Here is a 17,673-nt window from a genome sequence, read left to right as displayed (position 1 = left end):
TATTTATTAGCTGTTCCAATGAGCTTGCAATTCAAGACGCCCTGGCAATTAGTCAAATGTTTTGCATATCACCTTACACTTGTCAGCCTGTCTTCATGGGGCATTGCAAATAGCGTTTTGAAAGACTGACCTTTATTTCTCTGCACATTTTTTTTTTTTTTAGGTAATTTTGACTAACTTTCTTCCCTTTGCCACTTTTTGATAGGCTCATAAAGAAAATACAGTGTCAGGTTCTTAGCCAATTAGAGTGGCCTACCACATTATGAGGGTTAAAGGAAAAGAGAGCCCTGCCTCTGGCGTTGAAAACGAGCCTCTGCTGCCTTCAGACTGAAATAAGTTAGGAAAGGGAAAGAGCAGTCTTCTCCACTGCGAGGGAGTGATTAATTACCACGGAGTGAAATACTTGTCCACCGCTTTGTGTTTCCAATAAGTGAAGGGCTCCTGAGACTTTTACGCACACAGGTGAAGTGTTGGATGCGCGTAAAAGGACTGCTGCGCACCTTTTTCTGCAGATGCGCCACTTTCTAAGGATAAGCTGGACGTGGACTGCATTGAAGAGCTAATTCTCTTTCCTATCGAAGCCCTCTTTGGATTGCCTTCATGTCCAAAACAGCGCATTTGAGAGATACCAGAGGTAAACTACATTATCAGACAATGACTTTGTACAATATGCAATATTGACTTCATTTGCACTGCATGTCACTGAGCACAAATTCAGGTGTCTTTTTAGTGTAACTTTGTGCAGCTGTCTGTCTGTCCTGTCATTTGGCTTTTTTTCCAAGTTGTGTGTTTGATGAGCTTTAGACGAGGAATGTCTTTGTTTGTTTAAGTTGCAGCACCATGCAATTTGTCAACAGACATTTTCAATTATGGGACTGTAGACAACTTAAGTTATGGTTTAATAAATAAATACATGCAAAAGGCAATAGCTTAAATTGTCATATAAATTAGTTAAATTAAGAGTAGAACATGCATTATATGTATATACACATTCGTTTCTGGAGGCATGTGTACATTTATACACATGTATATATATACTGTATATTTATTTTTATCAACTTGTCCTACCATTTTACCACTTCTATTATTATCATTGATATGTTCTGTGATGTTCTGTTTTAGCATTTATACCATATTTGTTTTACTCTATCATGCTTTTATTGTCTTGTGAATCACTTTGTAACATCTGTTTTGAGAAGTGCTATATAAATACATTTATTATTATTATTACATTATGCAGACAATTTAAGTTATGGTTTAATAAATAAATAAATGCAAAGGCAATAGCTTAAATTGTCATATAAATTAGTTAAGTTAAGAGTAGAACGGGTGCATTTAGACAACAATAAATAATTAATAAGTTGTCTCTAAAATAGCTGTGTCAATTATAACTTGGGCTCAATAAAACGTGCAACATAGTGGCTATAACTACTAAATTGTCTATATATTTGATAATTCTGCAGGTCTGTAAGTGCATACCGATGGCTGGAAGACAGGCTCTTAGGATGGACACTGGTAATAGCTCCGGAGCTGCGGTGGTGGATGACAGTCCGGCATCCAGTCCGAGCTCCAGTCCCTGCAGCCCGGACGGTGCTCGCCGGGCCCGGGTGCTCCAGGCCGGCGGACTCAGCGGGCTCGGCGGCAGAGGACGCCCAGCAGCAGCTAACGCGGCCCGGGAGAGGAGCCGAGTGCAGACCCTGAGAACCGCCTTCCTGGAGCTCCAGAGGACTTTGCCGTCCGTGCCGCCGGACACCAAGCTGTCCAAACTCGACGTGTTGATACTGGCCACCACCTATATCGCCCATTTGACTCGAACACTGCAAGATGAGAGCCAGGAGGAGGGAGAGAGCACAAAACAAACAGAGGCGTTACACTCACTGAAAGGTGATGGATACCTGCACCCAGTCAAGGTCAGTAAGAATAATAATAAATTAAAAACAATATTATAATAATAATACAAATAATAATAATAATAATAACACTCACTGAAAGGTGATGGCTACCTGCCCCCAGTCAAGGTCAGCAATAATAATTAAAATAAATAAATAATAATAAATAATAATAATAATAATAATAATAATAATAATAATAATAATAAATAATAGGTATGTTATAGGTTAATTTTTGTTGTCAATTGTGATTCACCCAGTGAAGGTCAGTTATAATAATACATAATAATAATAATATAATAATAAAAAATAATAATAATAGGTATATTATATGTTAATTTTTGTTGTCAATTGTGATTCAGTATTTTATTGTGAAATTGTTCTGTTTCTAAACGAAAATTCTCATTGCATGGATCTATAATGCAAAATATCTACTTTTTAAACAGTGATCACTTATATGTCGCCATATATGCACCATGTGGGGCTTTTGGTTTCATGCATATAAAGCCAAAATGACAATATGTACCACGATAAATGTGTTTTGCATATGTTGCATTACTCTTTTTAATTCATCATAACATATCTGGTTATCATCTACACAGTTTATGGTTATTATACCTGCACTATATTCACTTTTAACAGTCTCTTCTGCACTATATTCACTTTTAACAGTCTCTTCTGCACTATATTCACTTTTAACAGTCTCTTATGCACTATATTCACTTTTTTAATAGTCGTGTATCACAGCTGCTACCCTGCATTCAGTTTTAACAGTTTTCTTCATCTCCTTGTATTTTTATATCTGGTATATTTTTTTGTGCTTTGCACTACTAACTTTTTTACTGCCATTTTACTAACATGTTTTGCACTATGGAACTGTGATGCTGGAAACTTGAATTTCTCTCGGGATCAATAAAGTTACTATCTATCTATCTATGTAGTTCATGTAAGACATTTTCAAAGCATGCAACCTCATCCTCGGTGGCCTTTTAGCCTATTTTTACAAGTTGATTTACTAACAAATGAAATGTCTTTGCAGAAATGGCCCATGCGATCCAGACTGTACGTCGGAGCAAGCGGACAGTTCCTCACCACCTCAAATCGTTCAGAGTCAGAGAACCAAGGCCCATCATCATCGTCCACCTCCAAGAAATAAATCATTTGTATGAAACCATTTCATATACTGGCATGACTTTCATGCTGTTTACAATCATAATGCTGCTGCCACAGTATAGATCTGATTTCACTTCCACTAAAGCCCTGCCAATAGGAAGACATTGTAAATTAATATATTGATTTTATTGTGTAATTTTGGAGAACATGATGTTTCTCTGTTGTTATTTGGACTAATCCTGTTTTTGCCCTGCATTGTGCAGCTCCATACATGTCCCAGGTATGATATTTGTAGAAATTCCTCGGGCTAACGAGTCCGTCATGCTTGAGGTGTGCACTTTCAGTTGAGACATTTGCACTAAATGCATGTGTGAATAACTTAACATCTGTCATGTGAAGTGGTCTGTCAGAGAGTCAACAATGGAGGCTCTTCGTCTCATGTTCCTTCTTTATTTTTACATGCATGGTTGTAAATGTTGTTTGTGAATAAATGACTTCGGTGAAAGAAGACGACGTCTCCGAAAGTTTTGAAAAAAGTGCCCTTTTTTTTATTTATCTTCTTTTATTTAGGCCTATTTAATAAAAATAAAATAAAATAAAATAAAAATAATATAACAATTAAAAGTCTACACAGACGTTGTTTTTTTATTTATCTTTTTTTATTTAGGGCCTATTTAATAAAATAAAAGAAAATAAAAATAAAAATAATATAACAGTTAAAAGTCTACACAGATGTTTTTTTATTTATCTTTTTTATTTAGGCCTATTTAATAAAATAAAATAAAATAAAATAATATAACAATTAAAAGTCTACACAGATGTTGTTTTTTTATTGATCTTTTTTTTTATTTAGGCCTATTTAATAAAATTAAATAATTTAACAATTAAAAGTCTACACAGACGTTGTCAGGGCATTATTTATTTTTATTATTATTATTATTATTATTATTATTATTATTATTCCGGTATTTCCTGGCCATTTAGGATTGTTCTTGTGATCATCGGACAGTCGCACTTCATGTGACAATTAGTAACATTCAATCAAATCAATTAAATACAGCTGTGGTGCTCAAATACAGATGTGGTGCTTCGCTTGGAGGCAAGAATTTGGCCACAACACTAAATTTAATTGCAGTAAAATGTCTGCACCTGACTGAAGAATATACAGCAGGCCTTAGAAATACAATGGGGCTAAACGATAATAAATATAAACATATGGTGGTATTTTCAGCTGTGTTTATAGTGCCAACATGTTTAAGAAAGCAAACAAATAATTATTTGTACAGCTTAAATATTAAGCAAATTAGCCTCTTCACATTTAACATTTAACAAAATAAAATCATTTGTGATATGAATTTTGTCTTTTTGACACTCATTAGAAAACGTTTGCTTAACCTTGTTTGACTAATTGATTATATGATGCAACTTCTTAAAATATTGATAAATGCTTGGGCAAATCACAACATCTTTAAGAGGAAACAAAGGGCAGTATATGTTGGACTATTTCTTGTCAGTTTGAGTGAAATGAGAGGTGGCTATATCAATTATTAAGGTATACAGATCCGTGTCTGTTTTAGGTGCAGAGCTGAATAAAATAAAGGAATTTGGGAATTTGCTCCAAAATTACCTAAAAATCAAGGAGCTGGTATCATTAAATATTTTCAAATCTCAAATGAAGGCTTTAGAAGCAGACTGTATGGCATGCCAATGTTTTTGGCTTCCCTTGTTGTACAGCTGACTCCCAGAAAAGTTCCTTTTTGTCCCCACATTTATCTTTACATAGTTCTCTTTTAATGCAAATTTTAGTGCTTTTAGTGTTTGTAAATTGTATTTTATATCTCTATTTATGTCTGCAACTTTGTGTTCTTGCTGCTGACCATCTTGGCCAGGTCTCCCTTTGGAAAAGAGGTTCTTAATCTCAATGGGACTAACCTTATTAAATAAAGGTTGAATAAATAAAATAAAATAAAAAATTAGTAGGAGCTAAATTGACTATTCCCTAATGTAATGCACTATTTAGTAAGTGCAAGGTCAAATATCAAAGTGCCACAGGACACCTCCTCTATTTGTTTAGCAGACTGCAGTCATTTACTGCAATCCAAAGAGGCACATTGCATGAAATCATTTCCATGCCTCGACTCACAAAGACAGCAAATGACTACAAGGCAAAGAAGTTAGAACAATCTGCACTACCAGTTCTGATGCTTCTGCAGATCCAACAAAACCTGTATAAAAGATAATCTGAATTTCCACTATAGATCACTAATTCGCCACAAACCTGGTGCTTTATGTAAATGATATGAAGAAATTAATTTGCAATTTTTTCTATCTTAAATATGAGCTTCATCTAAATAGGATGCGGCTGCTGCTGCTGACAATATCAGTATTGCTCAGCTGCTTCACTACATGAGCCTCAGTGCGCAGCTCTGAGGCGCATTTAAGAGCAGTCGGATCCGGAAATCCCTCCTCTTGCCTCGGAGACACAACCATGAGCAGAGAGGGAGAGAGAGAGCAGCCTCATCACATCTGAGCATTAAGAAGACTGCATCATGTTTAATCTTCATCACAAAGGTATGCAACTGAGAGATAACTGTATATGTTTACATGTCGTCTCAAGACGCGTTTCCAGGCGGATTATCTATTGGCTCTTGAACGCCACATGGTAGCTTGTTAGCTAACAGCTAGCTCATGTCTCTGCCACGTGGTGAGAAAAGAGCTCAGCTCAACAGTTGATTTTCGAGGAGTCACAATGCAAACACTCAAGCTTAAATAACTTAATATGAATCCTATAATATAACATGTTTAACATTGCAATGTAATGTGTCTAAGGCAAAGTTATGTGGAGTTGGATGTAGATTTGTGCAGGGCCTGCTGTGCTGTCTATTCAGCTATTCTCACACTTATGTTAATAGCATATCATGCAAAATGTTTATATCCTGCAGGATTAACAGTCGAATTAATGTCTTTATAATGCAACGTTACAAATGTCATTATTTTACTGTCCTTTATTTAACCAGGTTAGTCCCATTGAGATCAAAGATCTTTTTTACAAGGGAGACCTGGCCAAGATAGCAGCAAGACAGTTATAGTGAAAGTAACAGACAACATTAAAACCTACTCATGCAAAAACACTTGCACACAGACAACCTGGACTGCAGCGATTTCACCAGAGCCTTAAACTCATTCAAGGTATAACTAAGTTTTGAAGTTGAAGATCAGATTGTACATTATTCCAAGCAGTAGGTGCTGAAAACCTAAAAGCTTTGTTTCCCAATTCAGTCCCTACTTTGGGAACAACAAATTGCAAAATGTCCATAGAACAAAGATTATGACTTCCAGTTTTCCTTTTTAAAAGAGAAGACGAGTAAGAAGGAACTTAACTCAGAGTGCTTTTGTAGATAAACACATACCAATGACTACAGACTTGCCTACTATTAAACCGGTTTCGATGTCTCACTATAGACAGGTCTCTGAAGTAATGCAATAAATCATTCTTTTAGACAGCTCAATAGAAAGAAAAAAGCCCTCAGTGTCACTCATCTTACATCTCTGACCATATCTGGTTGTGTCCAGGGGTCAGCAGATGAGCTGCTGGTCAGGGAATAGCCCTCTTCCCATTATTCAACTAGGGAAAGTCCTCCTGGCTCCCTCTGAGGACGTAAAGGTCATGGCAGAGGTTGTGACCTGCTGTTGAACCCGTCCTCAGACCTGCGATGTTAGCCATGCTCCCAAGCTGTGTTACACTACTACCCTTTGACCTTCGGGTGATCAGTCATCTGAACCTCAACATATTGGCTATTTCTTCAGTACATCTTATTCATGCAAGCTGGAAATCAATAGATGACTCCCCAGAGTAATTATTTGTGAGGTTTGGTGTTTGCTATGACAGACTTAAACAGGTCTTGTGGGGAAAAATACTGCAACTGAATGTGCACTGACTTTCTGACATATTTGGCTTTTGTGTTTATCATAGATGTGCAGATGAAGATGGCAAGTTTGACCTATGATTGGTACACCTGATGAGGCCTACAACAGATGGCCAAATATTGGCTTTCACCACATGGACCTAAAGGTGAGACTTACGTATTTGAAAATTTTCAGTTGTGCTGCGCTTTTTGGTATAGGCCAGTCCTGCTGCTGGAATAGTGATGACTTCACATTTGCCGTTTACCCATCAGACAATAAGGTGGTGAGACTGTGACTAACTGAATCACCAGCATAAGATCAGTCAGGACTGGTTTTTACAAAAGAGTAAATATGATGTGGATAACAGTATGTAGATTTTAGAAGGTTCATGTCTGTCCTTTTCTCCCCTCCAGCTGCTCCAGAAGTTGTGCTGCGGTCACAGAAGATGCACCAGCTGTAATATTTCAGATGTGAAGTTGCCACTGCGTACTACAGATGGCCAAATATTGGTTTTCACCACGTGGACCTAAAGGTGAGACTTGACAATTTTCCATTGTGCTGCGCTTTTTGGTATAGGCCAGCCCTGCTGCTGGAATAGTGATGACTTCACATTTGCCGTTTACCCATCAGACAATAAGGTGGTGAGACTGTGACTAACTGAATCACCAGCATAAGATCAGTTGGGACTGGTTTTTACCAAAGAGTAAATATGATGTGGATAACAGTATGTCGATTTTAGAAGGTTCATCTCAGTCCTGTTCTCCCCTCCAGCTGCTCCAGAAGTTGTGCTGTGGTCGCAGAAGATGCACCGGCTGTAATATTTCAGATGTGAAGTTGCCACTGCCTACTACAGATGGACAAATATTGGTTTTCAACATGTGGACCTAAAGGTAAGACTTCAGTATTTGAACATTTTTAGTTGTGCTGTGCTTTTTGGTATAGGCCAGTCCTGCTGCTGGAATAGTGATGACTTCACACTTTGCCGTTTACCCATCAGACAATAAGGTGGTGAGACTGTGACTAACTGAATCACCAGCATAAGATCAGTCGGGACTGGTTTTATAAAAGAGTAAATATGATGTGGATAACAGTATGTCGATTTTAGAAGGTTCATCTCCATCCTGTTCTCCCCTCCAGCTGCTCCAGAAGTTGTGCTGTGGTCGCAGAAGATGCACCGGCTGTAATATTTCAGATGTGAAGTCGCCACTGCCTACTACAGATGGCCAAATACTGGTTTTCACCACGTGGACCCAAAGGTGAGACTTATTTGACAATTTTGTTGTGCTGCGCTTTTTGGTATAGGCCAGTCCTGCTGCTGGAATAGTGATGACTTCACACTTTGCCGTTTACCCATCAGACAATAAGGTGGTGAGACTGTGACTAACTGAATCACCAGCATAAGATCAGTCGGGACTGGTTTTATAAAAGAGTAAATATGATGTGGATAACAGTATGTCGATTTTAGAAGGTTCATCTCCATCCTGTTCTCCCCTCCAGCTGCTCCAGAAGTTGTGCTGTGGTCGCAGAAGATGCACCGGCTGTAATATTTCAGATGTGAAGTCGCCACTGCCTACTACAGATGGCCAAATATTGGTTTTCACCACGTGGACCCAAAGGTGAGACTTATTTGAAAATTGTTGTGCTGCACTTTTTTGGTATAGGCCAGTCCTGCTGCTGGAATAGTGATGACTTCACACTTTGCCGTTTACCCATCAGACAATAAGGTGGTGAGACTGTGACTAACTGAATCACCAGCATAAGATCAGTTGGAACTGGTTTTTACCAAAGAGTAAATATGATGTGGATAACAGTATGTCGATTTTAGAAGGTTCATCTCCATCCTGTTCTCCCCTCCAGCTGCTCCAGAAGTTGTGCTGTGGTCACAGAAGATGCACCAGCTGTAATTTGTTTCCTGTGCTGATCAGGAGGTGAGTTCCTTGCTACAGTATTTTTATAGTTTTTTGTTTTTTTTCTGAGAGACTGCAGAAATAATGCAGAGCTTCTCAAAATAAATCAGTTTTGATGTAAACTGGACTTTGGAAGGCATTGCCCAAACAGTCCCACCTAGTTAAAAATAATTACCCAATCCTGGTTATTAGTTTCATAAACTTACTGTGTAGTAGAAGTCAGACATGTGTATAGGCCAGTCCTGCTGCTGGAATAGTGATGACTTCACATTTGCCGTTTACCCATCAGACAATAAGGTGGTGAGACTGTGACTAACTGAATCACCAGCATAAGATCAGTCAGGACTGGTTTTACGAAAGAGTAAATATGATGTGGATAACAGTATGTCGATTTTAGAAGGTTCATCTCAGTCCTGTTCTCCCCTCCAGCTGCTCCAGAAGTTGTGCTGTGGTGTTAGAATCCCCGAGCGGTCATGGAGGAAATGAGGATCAGTCTGGATGGCATTTCAGCATAATAGCATTTATTTTCCTTTTCACACCCGTCACACATGTTGCCTCCACCGTAGTATACCCCCAAATGGACCCAAACTCATGGTTTTTATACTCCCCTATATTGGCCCATACCATTTCCAAAACACAACACCACACCAATATACAAAAATATCCACATTTATGTACCTAAAGACATTTCCCACATATAAATCCTCTTAATAAATACATACACACCTAACTATCTTCAATAAATATCCCTAAACATTACCCTTTCACAAATACACAAACAGTCCCGCCGAACTCCCCTCCACCCACTTCCCACTGGTTTCTCCCTCCCGGAACTATAAATAGGGCGCGAGTCCCCGGGGATCTCTTTCACCCGCGCACCTTGGGAGACGGAAACCGGAAGTAGTAAGTTGGACATGTTATTGACGGTTTTAATTAATTAATACCTCTGTGTGTTCAACGGCGAGCCGTCGTTACATTTGGTCACAAGATGCACCAGCTGTAATTTGTCTCCTGTGCTGATCAGGAGGTGATCATGTTTTTACAGTGTTTAAGGAGTTGATGGATCACCACCAGTTGGAGGAAATCTTGAGTTATATGCCAGAATGTTTTTAAATTAATAAAACTACCTGCAAGAAAAATGCTTTGACTCCATCTTTTGGATTCCCCTGCATTTTGTTTTGGATGTATTTTAGGTGTTTTTCCTTCTAAACATGTACTGTATCTAGATCTTAACTCTCACCAGTATTTTCTGTATGAAAATGCATTAAATTCAAGGTATTTTTGTATGCCTGTATTGAAGGAGTCAACCTCTATGAAGGAATTAATGGGGGAAGGGTTAGGGTTATCAATTGGCTGTGTTGAGTTTGATCTTGTGCTGCCTACCTGTGTTTCTGAACCTCTGGAGAGAGGTCTTACTCCTCTTTGATGTATGTGTCTGCTCCTGGTGCGTAGGCGTAGATGAAGCGTAGGATATTCTGGTGCAGCTCATCCAGGGTCTCGTCTCTCCTGTGCAAACCCTCCACATCTCCCAGGTCACAGGGAAACACTGCGTCAGGTGGAATAATGAGCGCAGAGGCCCCTGTAGGGAGAGGCAGGCATTCCTTGAAAAAACCTCAGAAGCCCTCCACAGTGCTTATTAATAACTATCGAGGGCCAGGATAAAACCTACAATATAGAAATGGTAAAGCTGTGTGTAATTGACTTGGATGCATTAACACCATGCTTATAAACAGGACAACCATATAACTGGCATTAAATTACGTTATGTATAAATTATGAGGATGTAATGGGACATGTATTAGTAAATTTGTACAAACTGCAGGATATGATTTACTTCAATGTCGTGCTGTATTTGTGCTTAGTAAGTAGTAAGGGTGGTGATAAAAAATATCTACCATGCTTGAGTGTGACGGAGTTTTCACAGAGGAGCACAGCAATCACAGCGTCTTCTTCCAGTACTCGTGTCCTGAGACATAATTTGCAGTGGGCCTCAGCCAGAGAGATCCTTCAACAAAAAAATATGAAAAAAACAGTTTATAAGTGAATATAGCCTGAGTGGTTATGTTTTGTTTTTTGTTTTTTTATAAATGTAAACTAAAAGTAATTGTAAAATTGTATAAAGTAAGATGACAACAGATAATTGAAGTAATGATAAGTTAAAGCTTAATGTGACATTTTTGTCCTGCAGTTGAAAACATTTATTTTCATAGTTTTAGTTCCACATAAAATGTCACCACAGTGAAAAAGATTTGTAAACATTTGTCATAACCAAATGAAAAATAGTCATCCGAGAGTGGTTTGGATGAGAGTTCGCCACCTTGTGGATGATAGTGACATTACACTGGACAGTGACTCATGATCTTTACATGCAGTCTCTGGTTATGATGACAGAAAATTAAGAAGTAATATTAAATCAGCAATTATTAGAGTGCTTACAGTAGTTTGACAGAGGCCACAGAGATCTTGACACCCTGACTCTGTGTTCGGACTCTACGGCTGGCCATGTAGTAACCGTGGATTATTTTCTCTGCTCCAGGGCTGAGCTCCACTTGCAAACTCTGTGCGTGAGCTACCAGCTGGAAGGCAAAGAGTTAAGGACAGCAAGTGCAGTTCAAGGTCAATGTATAAACACTCAAATCAGGGAAGTGTATTTTAACAAAAAGCAGTGCAAAGGTCTTGGTATAAGATGTTTGTTAACCTCCTGGTAGTCTTGAGTAGAAAACTCCCAGGAGGATGGGTAGAGGGGTTTTCCAGGCTGCACTGCCTGCTGGAGGGTGTGGACGGTCTGGGCAAGCAGGGCCTGCTCTCCCACCTTATCCCTACACTGGATGACCAGGCCAAAGGCGTCTGCCAGCTGAACTGGTACGGGACCCATTTCCTGCTCACAAAGAAGAGACTGGGCATTGGAAATATGTCTAACATGCTGTTTTCAGAGTGTTAACCTGCCGAGACAAAACTCAGATAATAACCTGGAACCTAAACCATATTTCTGTATCTATTTGACTGGTTATACAGTGTATGGTGGACCTTTCCCCTCCATGCAATAGAAAAAAACAAAGCATTAATTATCCTCAAGGGCTCTGCTGTGATGTAATGTTGTCTGGGCAGGGCACTTCCTTCAAGAAAAGTAAATTGTCTCAATTTCCTGTTTTGTCTGAACTATCTACAAACAACATCTGAGTTGAGTGAAAAGGGACATTGAATTCAGTGTATTGTACAACACAAGCTTACTGTAAGTTCCACTAACATAACACTATTTACTTCCCCAAAAATCTCAATGCAGCGCAGCTAGTGCACATTCAAACCACATTTTAAGTGAGCTCTACAAAGGTAATACGACACCATGTTGTGATTGAACCCACTGCTGTTCCCAGTATGGCACAGTCTGCCCTCCCAGACCGCCGAGAGGCATCCGTGGAGTCTGTGAGGGCCCAGAAGCTGCAGTGGACTGGGAAGGAAAGCTGCTGGTCAGCGTCCTCACCATACTTCTTCCCTGGGATGAACACAGACACTGTGCAGCTCTCCAGAACTGAAAATAACAAGTAGTACACTGGCATTTATCCATAATATGAATTGCTGACAGAATCCTTTTCTTATTAATCACTTTGTTGCTCTACCTGACTGAATGGCGTCCAACCTGTCCTTCTTGTAACAGCCCAGATCTCCCAACATGCAAATGCCACCGGTGGCTAGCAGGGCAGAGCCAGCATGGATGTTAGCAGTGCCTGCTCCGTGTCCGTCCCGGGACAGAGATGCAAACATCTCCCCCGAGGCCTGATGCCTGACCCCGCGACACGCCAAGCTCAGGCTGTATGTCATTAGTCTAGCACAAACACAAGGGGTAATGAGGAGGACTAAATCTCAGGTTTCATATGCAGTGTGTGTGTCCACTATGGGTGTGCAAAGTTGGGTCATGCAGACCACTTTTACCTGTCTAGTATGAGAGTGTCGGCGGTGACAACTAAGAGATCCAAGTTGTGAAATGTGTCTTTTGCATCTGCTTTTGTCTGCACCAAGCTGAGCAACAAGCCTAGCTTTAAGGTGTTGTAGAGGCCCGGAGGAGCCACGTCCAACCCAAAGCAGTGAGCCACAATGGCTGAGAACCTCCAGCGAGAACCGGCTGTGGCCTTCAACAGCTCCTGGAAGGTGGCACTGACTTTATGGGGATCTGTAGGTAGAGTTGTGAGACATGGTAGAAGTTTCAATATGGTAACGATGCACTGTTTTGCATAAAAAATAGTTCAGATTAATCAGAATAGACTGTGTCAAGATTCACATATTATCCGTATGCTTTTGGCTGGGATTTCTGTGGGATTTAATAGGAGATCATATACTGCCTTACACTCTGGCTCCCACGGTTGGAGGCTATTTGCTTCTACACTCCAGGTAATGCTGGGCCACTGGTGCACATGCGCAGGAACGCCTAACACCCTGTAGAGTCGGCCGATTCTCATTGAGTTACACAGCTCATCTGTACGAATAAGAGAAACAAAGCAATAACACTCAGAGGGCTTGTTCTGGTGATTATTGAAGAAACATGCATGCCACCTACAAACCACTGCCAAGAGAAACACATAGCGAGGCCTTCAGAACAAAGATTTCTCTGTGTGCGAATTGCACAGCCAGCTAATGAGTGTTCCTTGCACTTATTAACATATATGTTTAGTAACGGGAGCCCAGTGTATTGAATTCCTCTACAGGACTGGGTCAACAGAATATGTTAATCCTGGTGCTGAGATTTGCTCGGCTCCCAGGGGTGCTGGCTGGACAATGTTATTAGAGGGGACAGAAACACTTAATATCCCGTCATGAGGCACTGTGTGCGGCTGGCTGCACAAAAATCTATTTATTTGAACTCTCCCCCACTAAGTTTGTGTTCCAAAGTGAGCCTCATTTAGAAAGCCAGAGAAAATTAATGACAAACCTCAAGACATCTGACTGTGTGTAAATACAAGCTGTTACAACCACATTATTCAGGACTGGGAGTGACTTTAATTGATGAGAATATGATTTTACAAACAAATAATACCCCTTTAAATATTGAGGATATTAATTTACAGTACAGTATCTCCTTTTAGACTTTGATTTGCAAATGAAACCTGAGCCTTTTAACCTAATTGAACTCAAAGTACTAATTTGTTCTATGCTGTGCAAACAAACTGGTTGATGGACAGTCTCAAATGTCATTGCTCTGCGTCTTTTAGCTGTCATACAGTATACTGTCAAACCAATCAAATAATCCAGGGTGTATTCATGTCTCTAATCCTTTTACAACAAAAGCTTTAGATGATTCAATGTTGAAGAAATCAAAGTTGTGTCTATTTCATAGGTATGTTTATGGTAAAGTTAAAAAAATATTGCAGATTTTGTGCTGTTTATTTCAGGAGTTGTAAAGGAAATAAGTAATTTTTGTGTTCTGCAGCTGTCCTCCAGATTTAAAAAGAGACTTGAAGATGCCAAAAAACACAAACAAATTCAAATCCTGTTTTGAAAGAGCAGATCAGAGGGGAACTTTATAAAGAACTTGTTACGTCCTGTACTGTTTATGCTGTCATTTTGTCTGCTTTGTTGTTTTAAGATCAGGTTACTCTCGTGTGAACCTTTGATATGTTTTTGCTTTTCTCTGTATTGTTGTTGATAATGATGTGCTGTAACACATGCTGCTAGTGCACATATGTCTTCACCTGCCACATCACCCTCCCCTCTCTCTGATGGTCTGATGGAAATAGGCTATTAGCTTTGTTTCCTCTAACATTTTATGTGGCTCCAACAATCAATCAATTTGTTGTCTGGGTGGCATTGTAATAGGGGACACAATTATAGAGTGGGGCTGTTGGGGCTATATATAATAAATCTGTAAACTTGTCTGATGTAGACCTACCTCTGAGAAACAGGGTGACAGACTGGTACCTGAGCGAACTTTGCTGATGGCCACGTAGAACATCCAGTGCTTTGACGTGGATCAGCTCCACAAGCTGTTTGTCTGTCCCCACAAAGACACATTTGCAAACATACTAGTCATAACAATGCACACAGTTCTCGTTTGACCCTGTTTACCAATTCAGACGTCTCCAGTGACATTCAGTGGCATCACTCTCTCACCTCCCAACACTCTAAACTTCACATCCTCTTTCAGTGGGGAGCTGCACATCATGCAGCTGAAGTCGTTTCTCACAGTAGCTGACTCTGTGGCTCCAGGTGCATGGACACGAATGTGGTGAAACCCTAGAGTCAGCATCCAGGACATGAAATCAAATCCAAGTCTTTACAATTAGTAGAAGCTAAGATAAATGAGGGTTAATAGGTGACAATGTGTCTTCCCTACAGTACCTGTAGAGCAGGGACAGTCATCATTGATGCAGAGGAACCGGGCTCCCTGGGTGTATTTTGTGACCCTCGTCATGGCAATGACCAGGCCCTCCATGGAGACAGGCCTCATGGGCCCATACCCACGAGGAAAACTACACAGGTCCAACATGTACTCAGGGAACGGAGGCAGATGTGTCAACTTCAGGATTACATTCACCTAAAGGGGAACAATTAGAGGACACATTGTTACAGGACTGAGTCAGAACCAATGGGGAAGAAACAGCCATAGCTACACCATTTCCTGTTACGGTTAATGTTTATTTATTTATTAGTATTTATTTATTACAGTTTATTTATTTATTGGTTCCTTAAAATTGATTCTGTATTAGTCTATCTTCCTATTTTTTCTGTAAAGAATAATGCAAATTTGTGGATATTTGATTTTGGGTATACGAATAATGTATGCATGGTCGGATGCTGTGTATTGTATATATGTATATATGTCTATATATGTGGTATGCAGTGTGGCATGTAGTGCAACGTGCGGTATATGTATGTATGTATGTATATGTATATATGTATATGTATATATATGTATATGTATATATATATGTATATATGTGTATGTATATGTGTATGTATGTGTTTGTGTATGTGTATGTATGTATATATTGCAGTTTGTATTGCATGCGCATATTGTATATTATAAATTGTATATTATAAATAATAATTTGCGCATATAAGAAAAGATAACAAATAGTCAATATGATTAAGATAAATATGTAAGTAATGAATTGGTATTGTGATTAAGTTATATTATAAGTAATGAATTGGTATTATGGATTGATAACAAATTTATATTTTGATGGATAATTATATCAGTAATTAATTTAATATATTTCTGTATGACAGAGATAAAAGGTAATAATTATAGTTAGAATAATTATAAATAATAATATAGTTTGACAAATTTAGGAAAATTTAATTATAGAATATGTATGGCTCAATAAGGAAGCTGGTTAATAATTGACTTATGGAGAAGGGGATTAAATAAGTTTATACTTTTTCTCACTCCTTTTCGAATATGTAAATCAAGGCATCAAGTGTGGACAATTTATTTTTCTTACGCTTTTCATTGTATGTAAATACTACTATTGTTTCTGACTGTCCACTTGGTATGATCATTCTTTTTCTTTATTTTTTATTTTATTTTGTTTGTATTCTACATGCTCTAAATACATTTTGAAATGAAATGAAATGAAAATGAAATTTATTCATACCTGACTCTCTGTGTGTATTTTCTCAACAAGTGAAAGTGTCTTTATGGCCAGGAAGCAAACCTGAATGAGGAATTAAGCAAATGTAGTTAACCTTATAGCAGAAGTTCACATTTCATTGTTTAACTAGCTCACAGTTTTTCACTTACAGACTGAAACAAGGCTGTTGCTCCAAGTGGATCACACAGGACACAGTCACCCAACACAGGGTCCACCTCGATCACATCAGAGGGATTCACACTGATACAGAACCTGTAGACTGCCTCGACCTGCTGGGGGTCTGGAGAGGAGGGACAACAGTTAGCAAAGAAATCACAACTTAAATGTAGTTTAAGTTTAGTTTTTTTCATTTTCCTCACAGCAGGCCTACCGTTGAATGGTTTGCAATCTTCGGCCAGTTTCTGAAGGCCACCACTTCTGTCTAAATAGACCAGAACTGACTCTTTCAACGACAATATGTCAGACATTTTCAATTTAATCGTAAGAAAGTAGTACTAGCTAGCTTCCTTCAACCACGTTACCATGGTTGCATTGGCGCGCTAGCTAACCTTCAACCACGTTACCATGGTGACCACTCAGCAGCAGAAGGACCAGGATGTGATTAAATGATATAATTTCATCAGTTATTACAAATAATAAGTAGTTAGTAAATTTCACATACATAAGTCTTTAAACATTAAACATTAAAATGTTCTACTTGAATTGAATTTGTACATATATATACATATATTATACAGTATATATTATTATTACTTATGACCAACAAAAAGAGTAACATACATTGTTAAATTTTAAAGAATTATTTTTCTGCAGCCTCTGATTCATGTTTATTGACTCTTTGTTGAATTTATTATTAATCTCGTATTTTTGTATTATTTTTTTATGTTTTATTTTTGTTGTTTGTTTTGTTGTTTTTTAACTCTATTCTTTCTATCATTATTTATTTTCTTAATTTTATTTCAATTTTGAATGTTGAAGTTGTTTTCTCTAGTGTACTTTATGCGTTTGTCTATAAACTCATCTACTTAATAAAGTAGTTTATAAACTATTGTAATTACTAACTGCAAATTGCATATATGAAAACAACCTTGAAAAAATAAAGTATAAAAAAATGTATTGACTTTTTGATGTTGTTTTATTGTTTAGATACCTTATTTTTTAATATTTAATTTATTAATTTTCATATTTCATTTGGTATCTTTAATTGTGTAAGAATTTCCTTGACCTGCTGACTGTCTGTCTGTTGACAATATTAAATAAAAACAAAAACAA

At 38.4% G+C, this 17,673-nt stretch overlaps 2 protein-coding genes and 1 long non-coding RNA gene across 3 annotated transcripts; 2 read left to right on the top strand and 1 right to left on the bottom strand.

Annotated features, from left to right (window-relative positions):
- The first annotated feature begins 1,153 nt into the window (after positions 1-1,153).
- LOC119480519 (transcription factor 24-like) lies at positions 1,154-3,500 on the top strand. The gene is made up of 2 exons (XM_037756840.1): positions 1,154-1,910; positions 2,929-3,500. The coding sequence occupies exons 1-2, from the start codon at positions 1,482-1,484 to the stop codon at positions 3,043-3,045; spliced, it is 546 nt and encodes a 181-aa protein (XP_037612768.1). The 5' UTR covers positions 1,154-1,481; the 3' UTR covers positions 3,046-3,500.
- mcmdc2 (minichromosome maintenance domain containing 2) lies at positions 1,663-17,522 on the bottom strand. The gene is made up of 15 exons (XM_037756838.1): positions 16,772-17,522; positions 16,551-16,681; positions 16,405-16,464; positions 15,146-15,341; positions 14,918-15,040; positions 14,697-14,798; positions 13,158-13,286; positions 12,746-12,983; positions 12,433-12,638; positions 12,178-12,344; positions 11,514-11,693; positions 11,252-11,391; positions 10,711-10,820; positions 10,199-10,394; positions 1,663-1,817 (listed from the first exon to the last, which is right to left on the bottom strand). The coding sequence occupies exons 1-14, from the start codon at positions 16,866-16,868 to the stop codon at positions 10,228-10,230; spliced, it is 2,046 nt and encodes a 681-aa protein (XP_037612766.1). The 5' UTR covers positions 16,869-17,522; the 3' UTR covers positions 1,663-1,817; positions 10,199-10,227.
- Positions 5,429-9,272, top strand: LOC119480520. The gene is made up of 8 exons (XR_005204945.1): positions 5,429-5,573; positions 6,976-7,074; positions 7,322-7,440; positions 7,680-7,798; positions 8,046-8,164; positions 8,406-8,524; positions 8,766-8,836; positions 9,245-9,272. It is a non-coding gene; the product is annotated as an uncharacterized LOC119480520 (long non-coding RNA).
- Positions 17,523-17,673: the final 151 nt, after the last annotated feature.

Source organism: Sebastes umbrosus, chromosome 21 (genome assembly GCF_015220745.1).
Source record: "Sebastes umbrosus isolate fSebUmb1 chromosome 21, fSebUmb1.pri, whole genome shotgun sequence".
NCBI lineage: Eukaryota > Metazoa > Chordata > Actinopteri > Perciformes > Sebastidae > Sebastes > Sebastes umbrosus.
This window is presented reverse-complemented; position numbering and strand designations above follow the sequence as displayed.

Excerpts from the sequence above, each read along its gene's own strand:
- LOC119480519 (XM_037756840.1), top strand. The coding sequence starts at position 1,482 with ATGGCTGGAAGACAGGCTCTTAGGATGGACACTGGTAATAGCTCCGGA. Across the intron at positions 1,911-2,928 it reads GATACCTGCACCCAGTCAAG|AAATGGCCCATGCGATCCAG; the intron begins GTCAGTAAGAAT and ends ATGTCTTTGCAG.
- mcmdc2 (XM_037756838.1), bottom strand. The coding sequence starts at position 16,868 with ATGTCTGACATATTGTCGTTGAAAGAGTCAGTTCTGGTCTATTTAGAC. Across the intron at positions 16,682-16,771 it reads AGATTGCAAACCATTCAACG|ACCCCCAGCAGGTCGAGGCA; the intron begins GTAGGCCTGCTG and ends CCTCCTCTCCAG. Across the intron at positions 14,799-14,917 it reads GAAGTTTAGAGTGTTGGGAG|ACAAACAGCTTGTGGAGCTG; the intron begins GTGAGAGAGTGA and ends TTGTGGGGACAG.